This window comes from Pyxicephalus adspersus, chromosome 1 (assembly GCF_032062135.1).
Source record: "Pyxicephalus adspersus chromosome 1, UCB_Pads_2.0, whole genome shotgun sequence".
Classification (NCBI taxonomy): domain Eukaryota; kingdom Metazoa; phylum Chordata; class Amphibia; order Anura; family Pyxicephalidae; genus Pyxicephalus; species Pyxicephalus adspersus.
In genome coordinates, this window is record NC_092858.1 from 30,626,941 (window position 1) to 30,649,943 (window position 23,003).

Below are 23,003 nucleotides of genomic sequence, written 5' to 3' on the forward strand. Positions count from 1 at the left end.
TATAAAAACTCACCTCTTCCAGGAAACATATAATCTGATTTAGATCAACCTATTCAGATACCAACCTTCTACCTGGTACACAGGTTACTGACTCCCTTGCCTCTTGTTCTCTACCCCTTGGATCAGTTTTTTGATCTTTTTTTTATATTAGCAAGCCTTTTAAATAATTTTCTTTGGGATCTTTGGGAACTCCTTCTGTAATTATATCCACAGCTCACAGTACATTAGTGTGGTGGTCAGTGGGATGAATGCCTCTTACATTGCTGGTCAGCAGAAAGAATGTCACCCTTATAGATAGCCAACAAAGATTAGTGTCATTTAAACTGACATGAGTGGCACAAATTGCTTACCGCTCAGGGAACCCCTAGAACCTGCTGTAGATTGTATGCTCAAAAAGTCAGATGTGCTGTCTGCCATAATAAAGGCGGCATTGTGAAACTGAAGTCTGACCTTTGCATGCAGTACTAATATTGGGTGCAACATCACTGTTGTTACATAGATGTGCTCTGGATTGTAACTAGCTCTACTTCTATAATTTGGGTTGCAGCCCTGGGATCTAACAGCTGTCCTAACACTCTGAAAATGAATTTACATTTCAGCAAATTAGTAATCAGTCAAACCCCCATCTTCCTCATCCAAAGCATAATACAGACATCAGATGGACATCAGATGACTGTCTCCATAGAACTAGTTACAATCCAGAACACATCTATGTAACAACAGTGATATGTCACCCTGATCTTTTGTGATCATTTCCAGAAATGAATGAATAAGTGCTGTACACACAGTTCCGATCTGTTTAATGGAGAGGGGAGGACAAATGAGAGCCCCCCTGCTGTGCTTTCCTCCATAGGAGTAAACAGTTGTTGTTTCCAATTAGTTGTTCATGAACCCGCTGTGGCACAGATAGCAAATAGAAAAACTGTGTTTGAAATGTGTTGACCTTAGTTCAGGCTAGCCTATATACAATAATTTAAGCAAATTATTCATTGTGAAAATCTAGGTGTAAAGCTGGGTACACACGTCTGATGGTTCTAGCCTGATAATCATCTCAGGGCGATATCGGAGAAGAATCTGGCATAGGTACAGTGCCTGTCCTCCATCGCCCGAACGACCGTCCTGGCGGATCCACAGACGATGGACCATCCTAATGCAAGTGAAGGGGGAGAGCGCGCAGCAGGGTGCCGCTTTGTCGTTCTCCCCCTCCCCTCCCCATAGAGCAGAACAGTGCTTTATGTACAGCATCGTTCATGCATCGTTCAGTCCTAAGTCTTGGGAAAGGATTGTGGAAGATCCTTTCCAACAACAATGATTGCACATGTGTATGTAGCTTAAAAGATGGACATCAGTGCAAATCAGCATTCATTTGTACATCAATAGATATACTTTTTTTTAATGCAAGCAGTGTAAGTCGGTAAATTTAAATTGGCATCAGTCCCTTGCCATCCCTGTACAAAAGAGCTCAGAGTGTAAGAGAAATGCAATGTGATATAGAGATGGCCTCATTACGGTGCTGCTTCTCCTTTCACTATTTAGTCCTAGTGGGGCAGGCCCATGACAACATGGTTTTAGAAGAAGTGGGTGCTGCCCATCATTTAACCCAGAAGAATAGGGACATCTAGTGGTAGAAATAAATTACTTAGATCGAAGGAATTTTTATTTCTTTATTATTTAGTTATTTTTTTACAATAGTTCTGCAATAAACACTTAGCTACAAATAAAAACAGCTCCTACCATGCATATTCCTATTTATACAGTTTAAACTGTATAGTTCTGGTCTAAGCAAACAAAGCCAGACAAGGTGGTTCCTCCTGATCTAAAACATCCAGTAGGACTAGATAAAAAACTAAAACACAAAGTAAATGTATGTGTATAATTTCTATACTAGTGTAAGGTACTCTGATCTATGGCACAATTAAACACTTGATGAGTATTAGAAACAGCTACGGTAGTAAGTGCTGTATTAGATGTATCCATGTACATGAGATATCAGTTTCCTGCTATGGTTGCTTAAGTGATCTCAGTAGAATGCTGCAGACAACCTATGAGTTATATGACACCTGCAGAACCCACCTGCACCATCATCTGCCTACCTGGCCTATCTCCATAGCAATATACATGACACCTGACGATGCCTGCTGCCAGATCCTCTTTACTAAAGGTGCTCAGATCATTTTTGTATGTATTTATGGATTCCTAGCTTACATTATGGTTGGATTGTACTGAACCACTAATCTAATAATCTCTTATTTCTTATTATCCAGTATTTATATGGCGCCGCCATATTACACAGCGCTTTACAAAGTCCATAGTCATGTCACTAGCTGTCCCTCAAAGGAGCTCACAATCTAATGTCCCCCCATAGTCATATGTCATTACTACAGCCCAAGGTCATTTTAGTGGAAAGCCCTTAACCCTAACTGCATGTTTTTGGAATTAATCTAAGTAATTGTGTTATTTTTTTAATGCCATAATAAAGGAGGCATGCTTGGTATTTTTTGTAAACCTGACTGCTTGAAAATTTTACTGGTCAGGTTAAATTTTTGGTTTACTTGCTTTTTTTTGTGAAGTAATATACCAGCCATTCTCAACCTAGGATTCCTCCAAAGGTTGCCAGGGTTCCTTGAGTTGTGGCTTATTATCCTTCCATCTAATGCAAACTCTTGACTGTATGGTATTATAAAATCTGAAGACTACCAAAGAATTCTGGGGCGAAATTCAGGGCCTAGTGTCAAAAAGCCGGGTCTCAAACCTGGTGAAGGAGCGATGACTGGGAGAAGTCTAGACTTTACTAGCCAAAAATGTAAAATATTATCAGCAACACTGATTTAGGCACATTTAGGAAAATGTCCTCTGATTACACATGGCAGAGGGTGTTACAATGCATCTATTCGGTTAAAGGTTTTGTTTTATTCCTGCCAACTCTGTATTGTGTTTGTTCGGCTGCTGGGATGAACTCCCTGATATTGCTTGTGATGCAGGTATAAGAGGAGGATTTCAGTCTGTCTCCTGGCAGCGAGACGAGCTTTACTTGTGGTGTGGAATGACACACTACCACCAAAACATGACATTGTTTGTTAATGCCTTAAAATTTGTGTTCTTCAAATAAATAATTGAAGCAGAAACGGAGGATGACAAACATATGGATACATTTTTATCCAAATGGTATCCCTTTATTCAGCATACCTTTACATGTGCACAACTAATGGAAAATTTTAAGCCTTTTGACCAATCCACATGGTACATTCCTAATATTGCTTGATTTATATTGTTAACAGTTTTTTTTTGTTCCTTTCTTAGACCAACATTGTTAGAAAAAATTATATATTGGGACACAAATACCTGTTAGTAACATTGCATCCCTACTGTATTGCTCCTCAATACATGGTTTTGCAGGATAAATGAGATTATGTTTTAATGGAAGGGCTCACTGCCAATGTTTGTTGGACTGGGGAAACATTCCAGAATATTTGGTTATATTGGATCCAATCCCATAAAGTGTATACCACTTTTTATTCATCTAAAGTCTGATTTTTTCCCTTTCTTCAATACTTTTATGCGCATGGCATGTACATGGCATGTGCATGGTAATGTAGAGGGATAATGGCTTAGATAATGTTACTTTATTTTTGCTTGTTTATTGATAATGAAGCTATCACATGTATATGTTAAAATTTGGTTTGGGCCATTGGCTTAATAATAATACCACATTTTTCTTCAACATTTTTATTGTACTTTAAGTTATCTCTTTGTGCCTCCATTCATGTATTGGGCTATGGTACCCTTATGTTATTTTTGTGTAATTTATGTTTTAAGTCATTCTTTATAGTCTCAAGGTCCATATTACTTTACTCCAAACAATGACATATACAGTATGTATTACTTTTTTATCCTACATAATGACAAACCTATTGCAAAATCACGTCACATTATTGAAATTTTAAAATTGCCAATTTATATCATGTGGATAGAGAAGCCCTAGTCTTGAAATGGTTAGTACATTGTGTCCCCTATAAAGGTGACCTATCATTAAAATTTACACACATTAGCAAATCATATAACTTTGGTGGTTTCCTGCTCAAATTGTTTTACTTAAATGCCAGCCTAGGAAGGTGAGATCATTTGAGCACTGGTTGCTGATTATTAAAGATATGTTAATATCTGTCTAACTATACATAGCAAGTTTTATGCATTAAGCAGATAATAGATACATTTATAATATTACTCATGCCCCAGAACAATGATGCTTACCTATTTTTTCCACAAGATGGCACTGTGATATAAGTGTATTTAAAGCCACTTTGTAGGCTTAGCTAGAGTGGTGAAGGGTTACATTCTCTGTCAGGTTCTTTATTGATGGGGAGACAATTCTATTTTTTGTCCTGGTGACTAAATGGAAAAATGTAAAATGTGTAGTTTGCACTGGAATAAGGATAACTTCAGATGGGGACAATTTATTTGGTGATGACTAATAGGAGCTTTCCTTTATTTTGTAGAGATCCCCTAATGTTTCATGTGACAGTAAATATAAATCTACCCAGAACAAGGGTTTCTAAGGATTTCCCTACTGCAAGGGTCCTCAATATTTTAAACAAAGAGCAAGTTCATTGACTAATTGGAATGATGGACTGTGGCCAGCACCAGTGTAAGTAAAAATATGGTTTAGCATCATTCAAAGCAATGGCAGTCGGCAGTCAGTGACCCCAGTGTAAGGGGGAGAATGATTGTCCCATCATTGAGGTTGGCTGGAAGGGTAGTGCCTTGTGTGTAAACCTATGGAAAGAAGAATATCTCATTGTTTATGAAGTAGAAGAATAGCGTATCATTGTGCCCCATTGTTGGTGTCAAGATTGGGATGTTCAGAAGTTACTTACGTTTAAAGAAAATCTATGTCCCTCACTGTTCCTCTACTGTCACAGCTGGTAAATTGCAGGAACCACCAGGAAGGAGATCAACCCATCTGGTGCCTAAAATACACTGCCATGGATCGAACTCTAGCACCCTTTAATTGCTGCCACTTGGCATTTACTGGCTCCCTCTGCCATGCATTTACAAGACTCTGCATGTGGAACCTGCTGGTTGCAGATGCTGGTTTACATTTATCAGGCCATGATTGAAAGCGGAACTAAAGTTCTGGAAAAAAAATCTGTGATCAGGCAGGTTCATGTTTACAATAGGAACAGGTGATGTCTGTTCTGCAATAAAGGCCCTGACTCATCACAATTTTTAGAGGTAAGGGTATAGTTCCACTTTAAATGACCACTGCTCTTGTTTATCCAGAACTAAAAATGTTTGCATTATCCATGTTTTAAATTGTATCCTGAGATACATGATGATTCATACTATGCTAGACGTTTCAGTATTAAAAGGGGATTTCAAGGGGTTGGAAAAAGGATTTATATTTTCATTACTATTCAATGCAGAAACTTTTCTCTTCTGCCAAAAAATGTAAAAATAATGTTAAAACAAACATAAATGATAATATAATATCTACTAGATTGTAAGCTCTTCGGGGCAGGGTCCTCTCCTCCTGTATCACTGTCTGTATTAGTCTGTCATTTGCAATCCCTATTTAATGTACAGCGCTGCGTAATATGTTGGCGCTATATAAATCCTGTTTAATAATAATAATAAAATAATAATAATGAAATGATGGAAATGATTTATGACAATACTTTGACAGCATACTTGCCATTAAGGACAATATTTATTTAGACTTTGAAATTCAGAATGATTGTCAGCTAAGAAAGAACACAAAGCAAACATTGTCAGTAAAAAAAAACAAACACAAAACAATTTTTCTAAATCTGGTAATAAATGGGTTCAGACTACTATGTTTTGTTGAATAACAAGAAGAGGAAAGATTATGATTTTGGGTAACAGGAAACTTGTCAATGTCTTATGCATTACATGTCTACCTTACACATTCATACACTGCCTGTTGCAGATAATGCAACCTGATATTAAAAGACGTTTATGATAATTTCTCTTTATGCTCTTGGTATCACCAAATGTTTAAATTTTTGGGTGTGTGAATATGATTGGTGGCTGTGATAAACATTAATCCTTAGTATTATACATAAGTAGCATTGTTTAAGAAGGTGTATTTCTAGATCTCCAGGTTACAGACATAAAGGAGTAGGAGCAGTCTGGTGCATTGAAGCAATGCCTATATAATAACGTAACAGGCATGAGTAGGCTGCGCACAATGCATATTAATGCATTATTATTTCATTTTAAATAGAGTCTATTGAGACATTGTCACTTTGTGCAGTCTGGTGCCTTGACTTCACTTTAGTTTAAAAATAAAAATTGCAAAAATGTGGGAGATGGCTAGACCAAATATTTGAAACTGAATGTGGAACCCAAAATGAATGTTGTTGTTTTTCATTTTTAGTTAACAGCCTAACAAATGTGCGGACCATGACATTTCATGCCAAACAGCGTTGACAAAATACACAGGTAAATACAAGGCACACATTACAAGGCACCATACGTAAGGCACTTTAACACATAGACACACAATTACTTTGCCTTTCTACTAAGGTATTTCATCTAGCTATATAAAGTTGTAATTGCTAGGCTTCATGCACTACTTTTTGTTTCTATAAGACATTGTAAATCGCAAAATTTATTAAATCACTTAAACTCACAATAGTATTCAAACAACTGTAATAACATGATGGGCATTAATAACCCAGGACCATGGCGAGGTCAGGTGATGGAGTATCTATGTCTAGCAACTGGCGAGTGGCATGTTCCCAGTCCCTGCCCAAACCCAGTCGGCTGCAGATGCCGGAGTGCTGTCTGTCGATTTTCACTGCCCAGTTCACAGCGTTTACAATAGCAGGATATGCTTCACTGTAAAGAAATAAAAGATATGCATTAATCACCAATGACATGGCTAATAACTTTACATCACATGCTCCTGTAAATAAACAATTTCTATGTTGCATTTTGAAATATTCAACATTTTATTGCTGTTACAGAGAGTCATACCTTGTGGAGTCACACTGATCCAGTTTCATTAAATTCTTAAATGTAATACCACTCAGAAGATTAAAAGAACGGATAGTTTGCAGTACAAGGAGCGTGGCAATTAGTTTCAAGACCTCTTCTTTTCCTCTTAAACCTTTAAAAACAAAAAGAGGTATATTTTTTAAGCTTAAACTTCCTGACAGATATAAAGGACAACATCCTATGCATTTTGTGTTAGGAACAATTAAATGTATGTTTTGAATGTATCTAGTGTAACTATCTCTATTTGACTGGCATCAGCCTCCTTGCAATCCTCTGTACAACAGCACTCAGACAGGGGGAGTACTATGACACAGTATAGTAAAAGTTTTTCCTTTTAGGTATACTGCCTCTCAGTGATACTTTGGACTCCAATAGGAGATGAAGCAAGTTTTTTTGTTAGTTGAGCTAAAAAGAGAAGAATATGTGAAAAAGGAACTTAAAGAGCTAACTCTGAAAAGGAGAATATGATCATGTGACATTTTTCTGCTTGTACCCAATAAAACACAATAAAAACAATTGAAACCAAAAGGAGAATATAAACTGTTAGAATGTAATATTTTATATACTTTTAGCCTTTAGTTAAACTTCTGTTAGTTCACTGAGATGCTTAGGCAAAATTTGCTTGGAAATAAAAGATATATATATATATTTATTTTTTTTTTAAATAAAAGGTTCTTACATCTAATGTTAATTTTTAGTTTTGTTTCTGTGTCTTTTATTGTTGTCAAATTATTGTTTTACTTTTTTTTTATTTTGTTGAAAAAATATTAAAACAAAAACCAAGTCCAAATAACTTAACCTTCAATGAGCCTGATTTATTAAAACTCTCTTAAGATTGGAGAAGATACACTTTCATCAGTGAAGCTGGGTGATCCAGCAAACCTCTATACAGATACAGCTACCACTATACACAACCTTAGGTGAATATACAGCTCATAACTTACCCAGAGAGGAGATGCCTTTTTCTTTGAGAAAATGGTCACAAAAATATTCAACGTTAATTTTTAACAACTGTCCAAGCTGTGGAGTCAGCATCCAATATCCTTCCTAAAGTGGAGAAATAATGTTGAAATGCTTAATTGGTCTTACTGGGCTAAACAGAAGTATTGGTGCTGGGTATCCAGGCCACCAGCTTTTGGCTGATACAGTAAAAATATTGCACTGATGCAGGACCACCACAAAAATGTGGTCTATAGTCCCCGCAAAACAGCAATGATTGTGCATATTGCTTATATCATCTCCCTTTCTCCCAATCCTTTTCCAGAAATTTGCATCACTGATATTTGGCAAAGATGATAAGATATCCATCTCCGATTTCCTTGCGGCTCTGAATAAACAGCTATCCCTTAATATATAAATACACAGTATATATACAAATTATGTATTACAATCATTGCCTTTTATGTGTGCCCCATTTGCCCCTTTTTTAAACTCTAGTAGCCATAGCATGATGGCCATTGGCCTTGACAAGTTAGGCTCCACATTTCTATTTCTCTAAAGGTGCCTACAATATCTGGTTTAGGTGACAGATCCCACAACCATGTACACACGTGCAATAATTGTCCTTGGAAATTATCCTTTACAACGACAAAAGACTGCACAATGCATGAATGAGCGCTCTACATACAGCACCGTTATGCTCTATAGAGAAGGGAAGAGGGAGAACGACACCCCGCTGTGCTCTCTCCCCCTTCACTTTCTCTACAATCGTTTGTGCATCTACCCTGCCTAATGCTGACCAGAAGTAATAATTGAGGTAAAATGTATTCTGAACCGATATTGCAATTCTCTCTTTTTCTTGATCAATGTTTATATAAGACCAAGTATACACTGATTGCCCATGAAAAATGCCCATACAGCTGGTCCATGTCAATGAAGCATTTATGGGCATTTGTATGCATTTTTGAACATTTGGAAGGCCATGGGCATTTTAACACCTTCTGTGGGATGCATTTTCTTTACAGTTCATCAAGAAAACACCCTGTGTGGACTAGCCCATTGGAATACATAAAAAGAGAACATGGGTGTTTAAATGCTCCGTTCAATGGGGAAACAGTCTATGTAGACTTAGCCTAATACAGATACTGCTTTATGAAACGATTAGGTGAGAGAGACATTACCTGACTCTGGAGTGGGGAAAAGGAAGACCAGGAGAGATTTTCCAATCGTGAAATCTAAAATGCACACAAAATATACTATATGAATATGCATATTTGTACTAAACATTCCTTAAAAGTGGTAAAATTGGATTTTGGAGGATAATAGGATCTTAGGTGCTTAATCTTGTAAAACAAGACAGGGTTAATCCTGTAACCAACAAGTTCTGATTTTCTCCACATTATGAGAAGAAAAATCACCAGCAGTATTCAACACTGAAATTGGTAGGTTTTATTAGTTGCTCCACTAGATTTGTATCTAAGAAACTCAAACCTTCACTTAACAATGTAAACGCTGGGTGGGAAGAAATTGTAGGCGGGTGGCGGCCACTGTATTGTGAAGAAACTTCTGAGTAACCGCCTAAAAACAGCCGGGTGGTTACTGCAAAGTGCTGGGTGGTGAGCCCAGCTAAAAGAGGCTGGGAGAACACTGACCTGGATATTGGTTTATTGTGGTTAGGACCATGTAGAGGCAACTCCAGTACAGTAGGCTGTAAAGTTAGTCTACTTTACAGCCGCTGGCAAATCCTAGAAGCTGTAAATTATACCAATTTATTAAAGCTCCTATTCTCCTGAAAAAGCAATATCTACTGTGAAACGCGTTAAGATCAATATATGGGAAAGGATCAATCAACTTTTCTCATTATAGGAGCAACACACAAGTATCAAGTTTGTTGTACCAAACATACATTGTTATACATTGTTATACATGCTGTTTTGTATTTTTTTAATATGATCCCAAAAAAAAAATCACGTTTTTTAGGCATGGTTTTGTCACTTTTTGATGTAGGCCTCTGTAGATGTTAATTCTTATTCCTATAGGTTTAAATCTCATTGACTATTGTTACTTTGATTAAAAAAGCTGGCTGGATGACTTTGTCAATCCAATGTCAAGATATTAATGTAACAAATCTTTACCTAAAATTATTTACACATACACATAAAATACTTTTTGGGCATTGTCACTTCTGCTAGTTTGAAAAACATTTTGTAGTTTATCTGCACCTCCAAAGGGTGACAATGCATTGATATATTGAAGCCAGTGCAGGAACTGAGTCAAAGCAGTAGGTTTTATTAGTTGCTCCACTAGATTTGTATCTAAGAAACTCAAACCATCACTTAACAATGTAAAACAATTTAGGCCACCCAGTCAAGAGACAAGTGTTGAAGCTATGGATGTGGTAATCACTATTCCTGGATATTTACCAAATACCACAACACTGAAGGCTGTGTGGTGCTAGTATCTTTACCCACAGGCTTTTGGGTTCAGTTGCGAGCAGGTGTCTGGTGGAACTTGTATGTTCTTAACCACTTCCTGTAAGATTTTTTTCTCTGGATGCACCAGTTAACTTAAACTTTCATATTATTCATATACGTCAGTATATACAATACGTCAGTGATACACATAATAAGAAAATACAGACAGATAATAGCTAAAGCTGTATAAAATAACATTAAAGTGCAATAAAATAAACATATTGTGAATGAAGATGCTACAATATGCTAGAGTGCAGAAGAAAATTAAATACACACACTGCAGACTACATTGAAAGCCAAGTTAAAGCACAGTATACTCACATTTCTTACAGATCGCATGCTCCTCCTTTTCATTTTCTACAGATAAAATAAAAAATGTATGCTTTACAAAAGCTCTTTGTCCTCCTAACCCTAAGTCTTTTAAAACACATACATACAAGCCAGGACCCAAAAAAATCAGGACTGTCCTCTGTGTGGCTGGACTGCAAGTGGAGGGGATTTGATTAAGGTCAGTGCCCTTCCGGCTGCTTGAAGTGCGTCCAGAAGGAGGTTGATCCTCGATGCCTAAATTTCCTTTTTTGAAGTTCGAAAACTCTCGTCTGACTAAAGCTGTGTACACACTTGCCATTTTTGTCGTTGGAAAGGATCTTTCACGATCCTTTCCAACGACAAAGGACTACACGATGCAGGAACGGTGCTGTACATACAGCACCGTTCTGTTCTATGGAGAGGGGAGGGGGAGAGCGACGGAGCGGCACCCTGCTGCACGCTCTCCCCCTTCCCTTTCATTAGGATCGGTCGTCGTTCATCGTCCGTGGATCCCCCAGGACGGTCGTTCGGATGATGGACGCCGCCGACTGTACACACGCCAGATTTTCGCCCGATATCTGGCCGATGCCGATTATCGGGCGAGAAAAATCTGACGTGTGTACGCAGCTTTTTTTAATTTTCATTTGGTTAGTTTTAAGTTCGGAACATGTATACAATCTCAAACAGTAGCCTAGTCAGTGGAAATCACTTCACACTTCTTTACAAGTAAGCTTGAAATTTGTTTTTGTGTATATACTGGTGGAGTAGAGGAAAGCTTAGTGTAAAGTCTGTACAGATGCTAGACTTTCACTTCCCACAACAGTTATCTTAGGAGAAAATCTAGCATTCTTACAGGTGTCCCACCATACCAAAATATTAACCAACCACTCATTATTATTATTACTACACAGTATTTATATAGTGCCAACATATTACACAGCACTGTACAAAGTCCATAGTCATGTCAGCTATCCCTCAAAGGAGCTCACAATCTAATGTCCCTACCTCAGTCATGTGTCTTTATTACAGTCTAAGGCCAATTTTGGGGTGAAGCCAATTAACCTAACTGCATGTTTTTTGGATTTGGGAGGAAAACCATGCAGAGAACCATGCGCTGCAAAGGCCAGAGTGCTAACCTCTGAGTCATCATGCTGCCCACAACTATTGTTGAAAATACAAGTTAGGTTATTTTCCTATACTTAGTAACCATGATGGCCTACTGAGACCTGTTATAAAGGATGTCCCTACCTCGGTCATATGTCTTTAATACAGCCTAAAGCTTATTTTTGGGAGGAAGCCAATTAACCTAACTGCACGTTCTTGGAATGTGGGAAGAAATCAAAGTACCCGGAGGAAACCCAAGCAAACACAGAAATGCAGATAGTGCCCTTGCCCAGATTCAAACCTGGGACATAGCGCTGCAAGGGCCAGAGCGCTAACATATTGAGCCACCATGCTGCCCATCTCATCAATGATACCAGTTGTTTACCATAATGTTTACCATAATAATGTACCAAATTGCAGCTAGGCACATGTCTGACTGTTTATAGAAAGCATTTGTATACCTGTTGCCCAAAACAATCACAAGCATTAGTTTTGAGCAAAAACTGCTGTGTTCTTAGCTTAAGCCAAGCTTAGCATGACCAATGATGGATAATAAAACATATTACTTTTATCTAATAGGTCACTGCACCGCCTGGACCCTTAACAGTCATTTTTCTAATTCTGGTAATAGCTGGAAAAAGTTCTGGAATGCTGACATATTTGCTTAGCTTTCTTAACAGAAAGAAAACCTTCTCGCCTAGAGAAGGTTTAATGAACCTGAACCCCTTTGAATATGCTAATGAGTATTTTCTCCTTAAATAACGATTTGGTCTCTGTAATAATCGTGTATATATAGGTATGTGACAATGAAACCAAGCTTATAAAATGTATACACAGTATTCCCTGGATAAATAATGAAATATTGTAATACCATTGTTAGAAGCTAAGAATGGGCCTAGTCTATGTCTCAGCAGATGAACAATTTATCCATAGCAAACAACGTTATGCCCAGCACAGAAAAAACACACAAAATAACTAAAAAATGAATAAATACTACCATAAATGTTGGTTTAGACAAAATCTGAGGAGCAGAACACGCAAGAGGAGAAGGGAGTCCATGTTCTATCAGGGCTGCTGCCATTTCAGGCTGTCTGTAAATAAAGCAAAACTTTATGTTAAGCTAGTTTAATAGTCATACAACAACTACAAATATACGTGTGTTGTTGGATATGTATGTATAATCTGACTGTCAAAAAAACACTCATTTTAAATTTTACAGTACAGGTATACAAGCATAGGTATATAGCTGCAGTGTTGCCTGAAGATGAAATTGAACATAAAATATATGTTTTCATATGAGTAACTGTACCTTCCCACAAAAAAGAAACAATCCGGCCTTTTATGGACATGATGCTATTATCATGAAACACTAATATAATGGATAGATGTTCTGTTTCACAACACTAATATTATACTGATAATGTTTTTATAATGGGGATGGTACTAAGCCATAGCAGGATGAAAACATTTTCAATAGACCTTTCTATCTATTGTATCAATGAACAGATTGGCACCACTTTAGTCGATCCTACTTTCTGTTGCTTTATTCATCAGTCTTTCCTTGCTGTCAGTCTGTTTTTACTAGACACCCAACACTAAACTACAGTATATAAAGTAAACTACTAGACACTACTACTAAACATACAGTAAAGTTTAAAATTCTTATAAAACTCCTCGAACTCAGAAATCTCACAAATTTCTAGCTATCCACAACTGCCACCTCTGCTCTTGTCTTATCACATCACCATGATCCTGTCTTCCTCACCTCTGGAATTCCCTTCCACAAGCCATTCCATACTTTTAAAGCATGCTTAAACACACACATGAAGTTGGGCTTCTAATGACTTGGCATTTTATGAATATGTTGCCATCATCATGAAATACTTCTATAATGATTAGATTTTGTGTTACACAACAGTAAAAAAAAATCAGCATGAAAATATTGCCCACATTTACCTTATCGTCACACCCCATAGACCCTACTATCAGTTGTATCAATGAACAGATTGACACCGCTCCAGTCAATCCTAAATTCTACAGCTTTACTCATAAGTCTTTCCTTGCTTTTAGTCTGTTTCTACTATAAACCAATTATGCAGAGTTACAAATCCCTCTCTACCCTATAAAACTTCTCTAACCCAGAATATATCAGAAATCCCACACATTTCTATGTACACAACTGCAACCTCTGCTATACACAGCCGTCTCTGCTCTTGTCTTATCACATCACCATGATCCTGTCTTCTTCTCATGTATCTCTCACCTTCTCTAGAATTCCTTCCACACGCCATTCCATTCTTTCAAGAAATCTTAAAACACACCCATGAAGTAGAACTTCTCATAACTTTACAAATCTTCATGTAACAATATAAAGCAACATCATATGTTTTTTTTTTTAAGTTCCACCTTACATCATTAAAAGGTTTTGTGTTGACAGGTTTAGGGCTTGCATGTATGGAAACAGTTTGAGAAGTTTCTTCAGTGGACATTTAGAATGTATTTACAGAACCTTCCTCTGACCCACATTTGACCTGCCTCAAGAGGGTATTGCAATTACATACACCTCTATAGACTTGCAAAACCCCATTAAAGCCTGTCAACACAGATCCTAAAGCAGTCCCTAATCTTCAATTAAACACTGTCCAGGTTAAATTGATATTGTTTATGTGCCGCAGGATTCCCCTATTCTCCCTTCCACCAGTGATCAGACTACTACAATGCAACTTTGTAGCAAGTCGCAGTCTGAGAAATCACTGCAGATGTTGACCAGTTTTAGATATTTGTGAACTCATGTAGTAACTATACAGGCACCAAGATTTACTAGACTATGCAATCTGTACACCTAGCTATCTGTTCAGAAAAATGAATGCTGACATTAGAGAATGCCTGAAAAGAGATGGCCCTGTCTTTCTGGAGAAAAAAAAAAGACCACCCACTTTGATTCTATATACTCTTTACATTTACTTATCAACCTGATTTACAATTTGTCTATTACAATTCACATTGTACAATTTGTGGTTTAGTTGGACTAAAATGGTTACCTGGTCATTGTTATTTCATTTTTTGAAAAACGATTGTTTCTGTAATATTTAGGTATTTAAGGTAAATACCTGTAAAATATCAGAAGAAAGTAAATATTTATGACCATATAGGTTGGATTTATATTTTATGCACCCCTAACAAAACATCTTGTCCGGCAACCCCTTACCACCACTTCAGGTATACCAGCAACACTTGATACATTAGCCTGATTTATTGAAGCTCTCCAAGACTGCAGAGGACACACTTTTATTAGTGAAGCTAGGTGATCCAGCAAACCTGCAATGGATTTCTTTAAAGTTTTTTTGGTATTTGCTATCAAATGTTTTTAATCCTGGACCACATGAATTTCAGGTTAGTTGGATCACCCAGGAAATATTGGCTAGAAATACTTTTAAAGAAATGGAAAGTTCTGAACCAAATATTGTTGATCATGACAGGTTCATATACCTGTATTGTTCCAGCCTTGATGATAATCCGAGTCTTTCATCTTTATATACACTACTAACCTGAGGAAAAGAAACAGAATCTCTTGAATATTTTTATTGCTTTTCACAACATGAAGTCATATACAATGATTCGGGCACACTTTGTCAGATAACACGATCGTTGCAATGCATAGTTACTATTTCCTTTCAGAAATTTACAGATGGAACAATATTAAAGCAATATGTTTCCATTTGCAAACAGGTCAAATAATGCATATCAACACTTTGTAGTAATCACGGTCTGATAACATTTCTAACAAGTCCTTTACTAACTCTTCTACTTTTCTAAAGCACATATATTTGTATTCAAAGTATGCCTTCCAGCAAGCACAACACATCTAACCAGTGCATATATCAATTAATAATAAGTAATGTTTGCAAATATTTTCATGCACTACACATTCCACATGAAAAATGTTCTCTGCTCATATGGTGATCCTCATGTTTTGAACCAATATAGTGACTTTTGTTCAACACAACCTTTAGAGATGTGGATCTTCTGTAAGTAATGTTCCTAGTTTATTGTCACAAAGTAATCTGCTATTCCTCAGCTTTAGATTTCCTTGTAGCTATTCTTTTTTCAATTTAAATTCTTTATTAATTCACTTTTAAAATAATATACAGGAATGCAGAAGTCTAATCCAATGTAGTTACAAAACAAGAAAAAGAGAAAAGTTCGAACATTGATAAAGTATGGATGGTAGTATCAATATGGGCATCGGTTTGAGACAGTATAGTGGCTTTGGGTCAATAAATCCCATAGAGATTTAAATCTTTTATATAATGATATATTCTGTATCTAGATTTATTGTGTTAAAAAGTGTGTCATTCTATCTCCAAAATGTATTTGATGTTAAATACGGAACTAGCAATGCCCTTTGTTGAACATTCACATATGAGGAAATAGGAATGGGCCCTGGGTAGAGAGCTTCCCCTGGAGATCTGGAGGCTTATATGGAACAGTGCTCAGAAGAGTTCTTTTGCACTCTCTCCAAAAAAATGCATATAAAATATTGATGCACTGGTACCTCACACCTGACAGAAGACAAAGACAGATGTAAAGCCAGTACAAAAATAAATTAGGTCTTTAAGTCCAAAATGAACATCAGTAGCCAATTAGGTGCCTATCTAGGCTCCTTTGAACCATTTGTAGAAGTTTGCAAGCCCTGACGCCCATGGGGACCTAAACTCTAGTATAGGAAGAAACTCTGATCAGTAGAACCAGGCAAACAAAACCATTCATAACCTTGAGAGCGCTAGTAAGATTGTCCATAGTTTTAATGTCATTAACCCTTTGCAGCCAGAAAATGGGAGAAACCACCTCTAAAGGACCAGAATGCAGACTCCCCTGGTGGCATTTACCAGGTGAATCAACACCATGTTTATATAATTTCAGAGAGAAGGAGTTTTAAAGTGGGAAGAAGAAGGACAGATGTCTAGGTATTTTTAGGTTGGAAGATTTCTGCGTAATTGGGCCTGATTTATTAAAGCTCCCCAAGGCTGCAGAAGATACAAGAAGATATTTCATTAGTGAACCTGGGTGAGCAATTGAGGGGAAGCAGATGCCGGCTTGGCATCTGTTCACAAGTGTGTGGCTGCGAGGCGGGAACAAGGTGAAAAACCTAAAGTACTAAGTATTTTTAAATGTGCCACTTTTACATTTAAAAATACTAGTATTTATACCACCAGGGAGGTTAATACACTAGGTATGCCCTGCAACATTTCAGAAAAACCAAATGGGATTGAAATGTGTTTCTCTTTTATTTGAAGAATTGAGTTGTATTTTGAAAAGTGGAATTAAACATTTCAATGTTACAGGTACCGTATGTACCGTATGTACTGTAAAGCTTAGTGTAAAGTCTGTACAGATGATAGACCTTCATTTCAGACAACATTCCCCTTGGGTGAAAATCTATCATCCATACAGGTGCCCCACAATCCTTCACCAATATTGGTTACTCTAAGCGAAAGTTGCAGCTAGGCACACATCACTTGCCATCTGCATAGAACCGAACAGACTACTTGGCGTTACCTAACCAGAAAGTATGACTACATATATCGACAATTGCTATAACTGTTGCTTCAAAATATTACTAGCAATAGTTTTTGAGCTGTACTTGACCAGTGAGGAATAATAAGATATGTTACTTTAACTATTAACCTCCTGGGCGTTACACTGATGTCTGGATTTCTGTACCAAAAGCGGTACACTGTTTTTCATGAAATTTTTTTTAAATTATAGACCTGTAACTTACAGAAATATGTCCGAACAAGGGTCTAATAGATATCCTGAATGTAATAAAGTTTGAAACACACAATCATGTAAAAAAAAAAAAAAATAACTTTATTAATAAGATGAAATAAAAAACACACAAAAATCAGCTTAAACAAGAATACATAAATAAATAAAAAATACTGAAAATGCAATAATTCTGTATACTGTATAGTAATATATTTTTCTAAAACACCTCCCTAGTATGGTAAATTTTTAAACAGAGTCCAACGTCACATACCTATAGACAAAACCACATAAATATATTTTGTATTATTTTGTAGTGGATTGGATACAGGACTTTGTATTGAATCCAATACAAAATATTTGAATTTCCCGCTACGACCCCCATCGACAGGGACATGCACTGACATCATCAGCAATCGCCAAGGGACGCGTATGCCAATGCCGAATGTTCTAATTCTTTGCGTACTTCCATGCAAAAAGCGTTACATTTTTTGCATGGAAATGTATTTTAGATTGTAGGCTATAATTCTTAGGCATAACTCACCGAAATATGTACAAAATTTAATAAATTTAATAATAAAATAATAAAATTTATTAAACATAAAAAAAAAATCTTTAAAAAAAAATATTGTGTAATATAATGTAACTGTACAGTAGCTTATATAATATATATAATAAAATTATATATATTATGTAAAGATTTCCTTGTATTGGACTCAGTACAGCTTTTTTGTATTGAATCCAATACAAAGTGATTTGAATTTCCCGCCCCGCCTCCCCCCCGCCCCGACACATGCACCGACGTCACCGGGAAATCCCGGAGATCATCACTGCACACGCCGGGAGAAGACAAAAGAGGACGGATGTCTCGGAGGAGTTGCGGGGACAAGGTAAGTGTTTTTTTCAGTTGTAATCTGATTGTCATACAATGTTGTATGACAATCAGATTGCACTGTAACGCTTGCTTCTATTTTTAGCTACCCCGAACCTGGTATGGGGTAAATGCTTGTAGCAAGTTTTCTTACCCCGAACCAGGTTCAGGCTAACCGCCCAGGTGGTTGAGTCACTGCACCCCTGTTAGTGCAAGCAAACAAAAAGTATCATGGACAGTACCTAATGCTGTTGTTATGGACATATGACAATCAAAACCAGCCTTATAAAATGTATACACCGTACACCATGTCATTGACTCATATTAAGTATCATATTGGAATCATAATGAACTAAGCTTACTGATCTCTTGCAAACTAAGGATAGACCTTGTCTTTAGAAAAGAACTAAGCTGCTGAACTAACTGTCCATAGAAAACAATGTAATGCACCGCACTGCACACATACAAACAAAGAAAAAAAATCTTACCACATTTGGTGGTGTACCCACATGACAAGGAGGAGGAGGAGGAGGAAGAAGAGCAGACTGCAACATTACTGCTAAACGAGGAGGACATGGAGGAAGACATGGAGGCAACATTTGTGCTAAACGAGGAGGACATGGAGGAGGAGAAGCGAGTGAAAACATTATATCTTCTGCCGCCTCTGCAGGCTGTTCTTGTACACTGCCAAACAAATGTTTTATGTCATCAAGCTTGTTCAAAAGTCTTTCATTAACCACAAATATAAGTCTGTGGACAGATATACTAGCTCATAATATACAAGTATGCAATCAGCTGCAGTGCTGCTTGCAGAATAAAATGAACATAATGAGCCTGATTTAATAAATCTAGAAAATCTGGAATGGATACAAAATACCATTGGCAAATGTTTTCAATCCATTACAGGTTTTTTGGATCACCCAGGTTCTCCCATGATAGCCTATATTCTCCAGTCCTGCCCAGCTTTATTAAATCAGACCCAAACTATATATTTCATATGAGTAACTGTATGTTCCCACAAACGTCTTGGCATTTTATGGATAAGTTGCCATCATCATGAAACACTTCTATATTGATTAGATTTTGTGTTACACAACAGTAAAAAAATTCAGCATGAAAATATTGCCCACATTCACCCTATAGACCTTACTATCAATTGTATCAATGAACAGATTGACACCACTCCAGTCAATCCTAAATTCTACAGATTTACTTCTTAGTCTTTCCTTGCTTTCAGCCTGTTTTTTATTAGAAACCAAATATACATAGAGTTACAAATTCATAACTCTAGCATTTAAAACTCCTCTAAACCGGAATATTTTAGAAATCTCACACATTTAATTTTCTATGTCCAGAACTGCAACCTCTGCTACACCTCTGCTATACACACAGCCTTTTCTGCTCCCATCCTTATCACATCACCATGATCCTTGTGGAAGGAATTCTCTAGAATTCCTTCCACAAGTCATTTCATCTCTTTAAAGGATCATTAAACACACTCATAAAGTGGGGCTTCTAACAACTTAAAAAAATCTGCATGAATACATTTCTACAAGTTCTACCTTACATCATTATAACTGTTTGAGTTGATAACTTTGAGCTTGCATGTACTGATTCTGTACATCATTGCATCAAGTTCCTCCTGAACACTGCAAGTAAATATGAAATGTAAAAATTCTTTCTTCACTATCTGGTAAGGCAAACCCTGTTACTAGGTTTATAAGTGCATGACTGATATTGAAATTTGGGACAACCAATCTGAATTTAAAGTTTATATCAAGCCAATTGAAAGTTTAGTTTTGTAAAGAGTAGGACAGGGTTAAGACACATTTTTAGGTTATTTGTTGTTGTTCACAACCATCTGAGGACATTTTCCTTCTATTCCTGTTCTAAAGATACTGGAAATAAGAGGAAATCTCTCAAAAAATTGAACAAGATTCATTTTCAAGGTATCTCACTATATCCACACAAAAAACCCTTTACAATGCACTTTGGTGTGTTAGAAAAAAGTTTGTCAAACATTGTTCACTATTTGTCACACTTTTTCTGTAAACATGAAAGGGTTTTGAGAAAAGAAACTAACATTTTAGCGACATGCCTTTACAGAATGCTTGTTCAGGTCAATGACAATATCATTCTAAACACAATTTATTATACAGTTTGTAGATTTTTCACAAGTAAATGAGAAAACACTGATATATATATATATATATATATATATATATATATATATAAATAAAACATCTGAATCCGAACCAAACAGTATTGATCAAGACACATTTACCTGCTATATTGTCGCAACCTAGTTGGTGGTATTTCAATTACACTCTTCCTAACCTGAGGAGAAACACAGAATTTCTTGACTATTTTTCTTTATCACATATAACAGTATGCAGTTGCATAAAATGATTAGGACACACTTTGCCAGATAACACCACTGCAGAAATTCATAGTTACTATTTAATTGTCTAAAATTTACAGATGGAACAAAAAAAACATTATGTAGGCATTTGTAAATCTACAGATAAATCAATAATGCCCATGAACACTTTGTAGTAATCACAAACATTTCTTGTATACAGTTAGAAATTTTTCCCACTTATTGTAATGTTACTAGTCAAAAAACTTGAGCTATTGAAGGAAAATCAATTGCCCATATTGTATAATAACATCCTATTTCTCTGTGTCACAAATGCTATGAACAGAAACAGTCCCCAAGTGGAGAAGTTTTTAAAGATATAATCCAAGCTTAGCTAAAAAAAATCAAACATATTCAAATAAAACTTTTGTATTGCAAACCAAGAAGTTTATTATTCTGCAGGATATTGTGCAAGATAATAAAAACTTTTTTTGGTTTGGTTTAAAAAAAGTTTTAGATGTTAATATTATGAATTGAGCTAAATAAACTATCCCTTTTTACATTTCTCCACTTGGGGACTGTTTCTGTTCATAGCAGTAATGTAACATATCAATATAATAAACTATAGATAAGCTAAATGTACTAATCTCTTATAAGCTAAGAATGGGTCTTGTCTTTGTATAGGCAGTTGAAAAAACTGTTCATAACAAACAATGTAATGCCCTGCACAGACAAAACAAAAAAACCTACCTTTTTAGCTGATTTATGTAAAACACTAGGAGAATATGAAGGAGAGCAAGGAGCAAAGGAAGGAGAGGGTGAAAACTGCATTGCCTCTGCTGCCTCGGCAGGCTGACGTTGTACACTGCAAATTAAACAAGTTTATGTTGTCAAGCTAGTTCAGAAGACTTAACAGACTGACACAGACTCTAAACTTCAGGTAAAGGCTAAGAAAGTATTGTTTATGTGCAGCAGGCATTTCCTTAGTCTCCTCTCTACTTATAAAATCAAACTACAACAATACAATGTTGTAGCAAATCACAAAGTGAGAGGATACTGCAGAAGTTAATCTGTGTCAGACATTTGTTAACACACATAAAAATTACAAATAGCACCAGGAATTACAAGACTAATCAGTGAGCTTGGATATACATCCAGAAAAACTAATGATGAACCAGGAACATGGCTCTGTTTTCCTGCAAAATAGATGAAGAGGGGGGTGTACTGTGCGGTAACATATTAATTGGCATACGTTTACCTATTATATTGTACATATCTGATGCTGTGTCCACTTTAAAGCCCATAAAATCATGACAGAAAGGGCATGTAACAATAGGTTGTACTAATTCTGAAATCCATGTATAGCTGCACACCCATCTACACACTTCTGACCTGTCATGGCTTTCATTTACCTCCAAACAAACTGAGGTCAAACAACTGCTCACCACCTACTTCTTGGGAGGATAGATCCTGTCCTCCCATGTGGACATATACTGTAATGCTGGGGCATGAAGTCTGGTATCCATTGTTCTTTTTATTTTGGTGTTACATAGTCCCATCAGATCTACCCTCCCTTCAGGGAAAAGTTGACACAGGACAGGTAACCTTCCCTTTCATTACAGGAATTTCTGGTACTTGTAGCAAAGAGCCTTCAGAAAACATAAATACCTAATTAAGTCTCTCCTACACTGCAAGTACTTAAAATTAAATAATAATAGTCTTCATTGTCTGGCAAGGCAGTCCATGTTACTCTATTTATTAAGAGTACACAGGATTAGGATACTCAAACTGAATTTAAAGGGTTTGTCCATTCAGCAAAGGTACAAGTAGCGAACAGGGTAGAAAAATCTCAAAAAAAATGAAAAAAAATGTTGTTCCCCAAACTTTTTTTTTGGGGGATTTTTTCCCTTACCTTTGATGACAACTCAGAATGTTGGGCTTTCTTTTATTTGCCCTAGTGATCACGGTCACTTAAAGTAAAGTGGATCAGTCTATTCAGCAGGGCACAGACAGAGGGTCAAAGTTATCCCTGCTTTATTTTTTTTTATAAAACTAAAAAAGTGCCTTTAGAAAACACTTTACAGTTGTCAGGCATGGTGGAATAAGTCTAAAGATAACAAACTGTAACACTTTTGTGATGCTCAGCATGCTTGTTCAAATC

At 36.5% G+C, this 23,003-nt stretch overlaps 1 protein-coding gene across 6 annotated transcripts in view; it reads right to left on the reverse strand.

Moving 5' to 3' along the window:
* Positions 1–5,688: 5,688 nt before the first annotated feature.
* Positions 5,689–23,003, reverse strand: part of PARP4 (poly(ADP-ribose) polymerase family member 4) — a 71,671-nt gene continuing 54,356 nt past the window's right edge. For all 6 annotated transcript variants that reach the window (XM_072405249.1, XM_072405223.1, XM_072405241.1 and 3 more), the window contains 10 exons: positions 21,593–21,707; positions 20,768–20,820; positions 18,972–19,167; positions 15,336–15,394; positions 12,844–12,937; positions 10,755–10,790; positions 9,141–9,194; positions 7,965–8,067; positions 7,000–7,132; positions 5,689–6,861 (listed from right to left, as the gene is read on the reverse strand). In XM_072405249.1, the coding sequence (XP_072261350.1) occupies positions 6,690–6,861; positions 7,000–7,132; positions 7,965–8,067; positions 9,141–9,194; positions 10,755–10,790; positions 12,844–12,937; positions 15,336–15,394; positions 18,972–19,167; positions 20,768–20,820; positions 21,593–21,707 (1,015 nt within the window). In that variant the 3' untranslated portion in view covers positions 5,689–6,689. The remainder of the gene's footprint in view (positions 6,862–6,999; positions 7,133–7,964; positions 8,068–9,140; positions 9,195–10,754; positions 10,791–12,843; positions 12,938–15,335; positions 15,395–18,971; positions 19,168–20,767; positions 20,821–21,592; positions 21,708–23,003) is intronic.